This window comes from Aythya marila (assembly GCF_965140915.1).
Source record: "Aythya marila genome assembly, chromosome: W".
Lineage (NCBI taxonomy): Eukaryota > Metazoa > Chordata > Aves > Anseriformes > Anatidae > Aythya > Aythya marila.
This window is the reverse complement of record NC_139081.1, coordinates 8,260,501-8,266,413: the sequence shown is the minus strand read 5'-3', so window position 1 is coordinate 8,266,413 and position 5,913 is coordinate 8,260,501. Positions and strand designations below refer to the sequence as shown.

The following is a 5,913-nucleotide window of genomic DNA, read 5'->3' as shown; positions in this document are numbered from 1 at the left end:
ATGAAACAATGTTATTCAGTGCTCTGGACCTGGCAAATTCAAGTGCAGAAGTGGAGAATGCATAGATATCAATAAAGTGTGTAACCAGCAGAGAGACTGCAAGGACTGGGGTGATGAGCCCCTGAAGGAATGCAACATAAATGAATGTGACTGTCCAGCTGAGTTTGAGTTTGTAAACAAGAGAAACTGTGGAGGTATTGATGAATGCCAAAACCCTGGTATCTGTAGTCAAATCTGTATCAACCTGAAATGTGGCTACAAATGTGAATGTAGCCGTGGCTATCAGATGAATCCTGCTACAGGAACCTGGAAAGGGCCATACGGCAAAGCAAATTAGATAACTGTTATTTAACTTGTCAGAAGATAAAAAAGAAAGTGTTTCAACAAGCAGCCATGGGAGGGAAGAATCACTGAACCCCCGATGTGAGGGACTGTACCTTGTTTTACTGACTACTGAAACAGCTGTGAGAACTGCAGAAAGGGACCCACGCATCCAGAATAAAAGGACCAGTAACTACTGAAACTTGGAGGGTTGAGTCCGCTCCTGGGAAACTGAAACTCAAGCTAAGGGAGAACTAATATTCTGGCAACGAGGCTCTGCATGAATGAAGGATGCTAAATAAAGGGGACAAGCCTAAAGGGAGAAAACGGAGAAGGCAAGACCGGGGCAGGACCCTCCACTGCGGTGTGTATGGTCTACCGAGGGAGGCAACCCCTATGGGTATTGACTGCCGAGTGAGAGGGCCTCGACCGGACTTCTCCCACACTAAGATCAGGTTGTCCCGAGAAAATAACATAAAAAAAAAAAACTTTTTTTTAAACCTATATAAAATTGTGATTCATTTTACAGGAGCTGGATCACCCTGACAGGCCGAACGGTAACACAAGCCTGAAGTGACCCTGAAAGCGGGCCTAACTCCTTGACTGAAGGCGTTTGCCTATTATGATCCAGCTACGTGGGCAGAAGACAGATCCTGGGACTATAGGACCCCAGTATATATACTTAATAGAATTATTAGCTGTAATAGAAATAGTTATAAATGATGAGAACTGATTTAAATGAGTTATAAAGATGAGAACTGCTTTGTATCAAAATTGCCTAGCTTTGGATTATTTACTAGCACAAGAAGGAGAAGTCTGTGGAAAATTTAGCTTTAGTAATTGCTGTTTAAAGATTGATAAAAAGGGTGTTTCTTCCTAGTAACTGATAGAATGTTATGTTCTGGTTTAGGATGAGAAGAATGTTAATAATATGCTGGTGTTTTAATTGTTTTTAATTGTTACAGAGCAGTGCTTACACCAAGCCAAGGACCAAGCCAAATTCAGCTTCTCACTGTCCTGTCAGCAGGCAGGCTGGGAGGAGGGCCGGACTGCTCGGGGTTAGGTTGGGCATCGGACAGCAGGTGGTGAGCAATTGCATTGTGCATCACTTGTTTTGTACACATTATTACTAGTAGTACTATTATCATCATTATTGTTATTATTATTATTGTTATTATTTTCTTGTTTTTATCTCAACTCACAGGCTTCACTTTCCCATTTCTCTCTCCCATCCCAGAGAAGGAAGGGGGGGAGGTGAGCGAGCAAACACAAACCTGGAAGGATATGGAATGGGATTTATTTTCATGGCTGCCTGGTGGACCATGGGTTAAAAGAGTGTTATTTTTATTGTCATGTGGTGTAATTATGTTATTGTATATACCTTGTATGATACCTTGTCTTACATTATTAATACACCGGGTGATAAATAATACATTTGTAATAACTTCATTAAAAAGGGAAGGGGATATGTCAATTATGATGTTTAAGAATTGGACCCTCCAAGAACAAACTGATGAAATCCAATTATTAATAACAGAAGAGACACGAATTGGGGATATTGAAAAGAAGATAAGGGATTGTGAGGAATGTTTTAACAATTCGTGTCCATAAAGAACAATTCTGTTTGAAATGTTTGAATCCTGTCTGCCTCTGGGCCCTGCACTGGCAATTCAATGCTTGAACCACAGCTGCAGTGTGTCCCAGTCTCCCCCTCATTCCTCATTCTAGCCAATTTATCACTTCTTAAATTTATGAACCTGTTTGCTTTTGTTATTCCGGACTTCTATTTCTAACACTGCTATAGATGTGTCTGTGAATGGCTGGGGAAGAATGTTTTAATTACCCGTGTGTCTGGGAGTTTCAGAACAACTGATAACAACTAGTGACTGTTATGGGATACTATGTGGATCTTTGGTATCTGGTTAGGGGGGGGCCGAGAAAGAAGCTGAAAAGCGGCTGGGAGACAAGATTTGAAGAAGGTGTTTTGAAGAAGGTGTTCTGTAAACTTGGGATGGTGCCCAGTAAGTACAAAGGGGAAGAGGAAGACTGTGAGCCTTCAGCATGGAAGACCCCTAGAGACCCCCAGAAGAGACCCCAGAGGAGACCGCGCATGCTCCAGTAGGAGGGACTGCACCCCGGAAGCTAATTTTAATAATCTATTTTTTTAGAAGTAGTAATGAATATGTATTAGTCTAGGAGCATAAAAATCAGCTGCTTGATGTAACTGGTGTGCGTCCTGGTGGAGCGGAGACTCCCGGTGCACCCAGCGCTGTTTGCTTACCTCTATTCCTTTATATTCTTTCAATAAATCCTATTTTTTTTATTTAATCCTAATTTGAATCCTGAGCCATTTATAACAACTTCATCTGGATCTTTGGATAGCTGGTCATTGTCTATGTCCTCATAAATCACCTCCCGTACAGGTAATTCCCTCAGGTATTGGATTCCCCTCTCCATGGTGGTCTATTTGCCTGGTTGACATGCAGCATCTTCCTTGAAAGGATACCTTTCCTTCACACCTGACAGGAGATACCTCCAGAGGGTGAAGATTTGTGCTCCTTTCCCAATTGCTTTGTCAATGCCTGCGTCCCTAGCAAGGAATCCCAGCTGCCTGGCTTCCCTGCCCCCTAATTCCAGACTATTGTCACCAGTGTCCCAGCACTGGAGCAACCAAGTGACAAGGTGCTCACCTGGACAATGACCGAAATCCTTTCACATTATCTTATCGCTCACATTGGGATAGGCCTTGGGTAGTTATTAATGCTCTTATGATATCTTCCTCTTCATCTTCCGATTCGTATGATGTCCCAGCCACTGTGGAGTAGCCCATGTCATCGTCATCTTCTTCCCCAGTCTGAGTAGGAATTCCTCTGTGTTCTAAATGACCTGACTTTGTCATCCATTGTTTCATCTTGGTTACAGCAGCAACTTGCACTGCTACAGTTCCTTCCACAGGGTTTGGAACGAAAGCAGCGCCCGCCACAGTGGTTAGAACAACCTCTGGGCCCATCACAGGGGTTAGAACGACCTCTGGGACTGTCACAGGGGTTGGAGTGGCCACAGAGGCTGAAACGGACGCAGAGGTTGGAGTGGCTGCAGGAGCTGCATTGGCTCTAGGGTCTGCAGTGGCTGCAGGAGCTGCAGTGGCCGCAGGGTCCCTCGTAGGGGTTGGAGTGGCCATTGGGCCTGTCACAGGACTTGGAGTGGCTGCAGGGTCTGTCACTAGGTTGACAGTAGCATCAATTGCAGCTCAATAGGCATAGGCCAGACCCCAGCACATTGCAGTGATCTGTGTCTCTTTGGAATTGCCAGGGTGATGACACACCTTTTTCAAGCATTCTACCAGTTTTTTAGGATTTTGCAGTTGTTCAGGGGTGAATTTCCAAAGCACTGGAGGTGCCCACTGCTCTAGATGCCTGCCCATATCCTCCCACACTCCCTGCCACTCATAACTGTCCTGCCTCAGGACAGATCTCTGGATGGCATTCCTAAGTAGTTGTTTAACCTTAAACAAAGCCTGAAGCACATCCAGGAGACATAACAATAAGAACATGCTGGTCTGAACATCCCAAGGATATTCAAAGTCTTAAAGATCTATCATAACTAGCCTGGAGGAGAAGAGGGGAGGTGAAGGAGAAAGGGAGAGTGAACAGGTAGGAAAAAACATCTCCCCCTGTCCCTTCCCCTCCATAGGGCTCCCTGAAGAAAAAGGGTAAAAGGTGTAATTGTTAATAGTTTCTGAGACATGGTTTCCAAAGTATGGAGTTGATGGCAGTGCTGAGTACAAATACCAGGTTAGTTTCATGATTAGCAATTTTATCATATCATAAGCCAGTGTTGCACCGTACAGTAAAATAATAATCTTAAACCAGCCCCCGGAAAGGATAAACAGCATGACAGCTGACCCAAACTGGCCAAAGGGATATTCCATAGTATATGACATCATGCTCAGCAATTAATATGGGGTGGCTGGCCAGGGTGGGGGAACCACTGCTCAGGGATAGGCTGGGTATCAGTCAGCAGGTGGTGAGCAACTGCATTGTGCATCACCTGTTTTGTACACATTACCGAATCACAGAATTTCTAGGTTGGAAGAGACCTCAAGATCATCGAGTCCAACCTCTGACCTAACGCTAGCAGTCCCCACTAAACCATATCCCTAAGCTCTACATCTAAACGTCTTTTGAAGACTTCCAGGGATGGTGACTCCACCACTTCCCTGGGCAGCCTGTTCCAATGCCTCACAACCCTTTCAGTAAAGAAGTTCTTCCTAACATCTGAACTAAAACTCCCCTGGCTCAACTTAAGCCCATTCCCCCTCGTCCTGTCACCAGGCACGTGGGAGAACAGACCAACCCCCACCTCCCTACAGCCTCCCTTGAGGTACCTATAGAGAGCGATAAGGTCGCCCCTGAGCCTCCTCTTCTCCAGGCTGAACAAGCCCAGCTCCCTCAGCCGCTCCTCGTAGGACTTGTTCTCCAGACCCCTCACCAGCTTCGTTGCCCTTCTCTGCACCCGCTCAAGCACCTCGATGTCCTTCTTGTAGCGAGGGGCCCAAAACTGAACACAGTACTCGAGGTGCAGCCTCACCAGAGCTGAGTACAGGGGGACGATCACCTCCCTAGCCCTGCTGGCCACACTGTTTCTTATGCAAGCCAGGATGCTGTTGGCCTTCTTGGCCACCTGAGCACACTGCTGGCTCATATTCAGCTGACTATCCACCATCACTCCCAGGTCCTTCTCTGCCTGGCAGCTCTCCAACCATTCCTCTCCCAGCCTGTAGCTCTGCTTGGGGTTATTGCGCCCCAGGTGCAGGACCCGGCACTTGGCCTTGTTAAACTTCATACAGTTGACCTCAGCCCATCGGTGCAGCCTATCCAGATCCTCCTGCAGAGCTTTCCTACCCTCGAGCAGATCGACACGTGCGCATAGCTTGGTGTCATCTGCAAACTTACTGAGGGTGCACTCAATGCCCTCGTCCAGATCATCGATGAAGATATTAAAGAGGACTGGCCCCAGCACCGAGCCCTGGGGGACGCCACTAGTGACTGGCCTCCAACTGGACTTGGCTCCATTCACCACGACTCTTTGGGCCCGGCTATCCAGCCAGTTTCTAACCCAACGAAGCGTGTGCCAGTCCAAGCCAAGAGCAGCCAGTTTCTTGAGGAGAATGCTGTGGGAGACGGTGTCAAAAGCCTTGCTGAAGTCAAGGTAGATCACATCCACAGCCTTTCCCTCATCCACCCAGCGCGTCACTTTGTCATAGAAGGAGATCAAGTTCGTCAAGCAGGATCTGCCTTTCATAAACCCATGCTGACTGGGCCTGATCGCCTGCTTGCCCTGCAAGTGCTGCGTGATGACTCTCGGGAGGATCTGCTCCATGAGCTTCCCTGGCACTGAGGTCAAACTGACAGGCCTGTAGTTTCCTGGGTCTGCCCTCCGGCCCTTCTTGTAGATGGGCGTCACGTTTGCTAGCCGCCAGTCAACTGGGACCTCCCCCGATAGCCAGGACTGCTGATAAATGATGGATAGTGGCTTGGCCAGCTCCTCTGCCAGTTCCCTCAGTACCCTTGGGTGGATCCCATCCGGCCC

General features: G+C 47.2%; 1 protein-coding gene across 1 annotated transcript in view; it reads right to left on the bottom strand.

Annotated features, from left to right (window-relative positions):
- Positions 1-3,434: 3,434 nt before the first annotated feature.
- The window catches only part of LOC309889473 (very low-density lipoprotein receptor-like), a gene marked incomplete at its 3' end in the record, with an annotated part of 9,899 nt that continues 7,420 nt past the window's right edge, over positions 3,435-5,913 (bottom strand). Inside the window, exon 2 of the mRNA XM_082782327.1 lies at positions 3,435-3,543. Within this exon, the coding sequence (XP_082638453.1) occupies positions 3,435-3,543 (109 nt within the window). The remainder of the gene's footprint in view (positions 3,544-5,913) is intronic.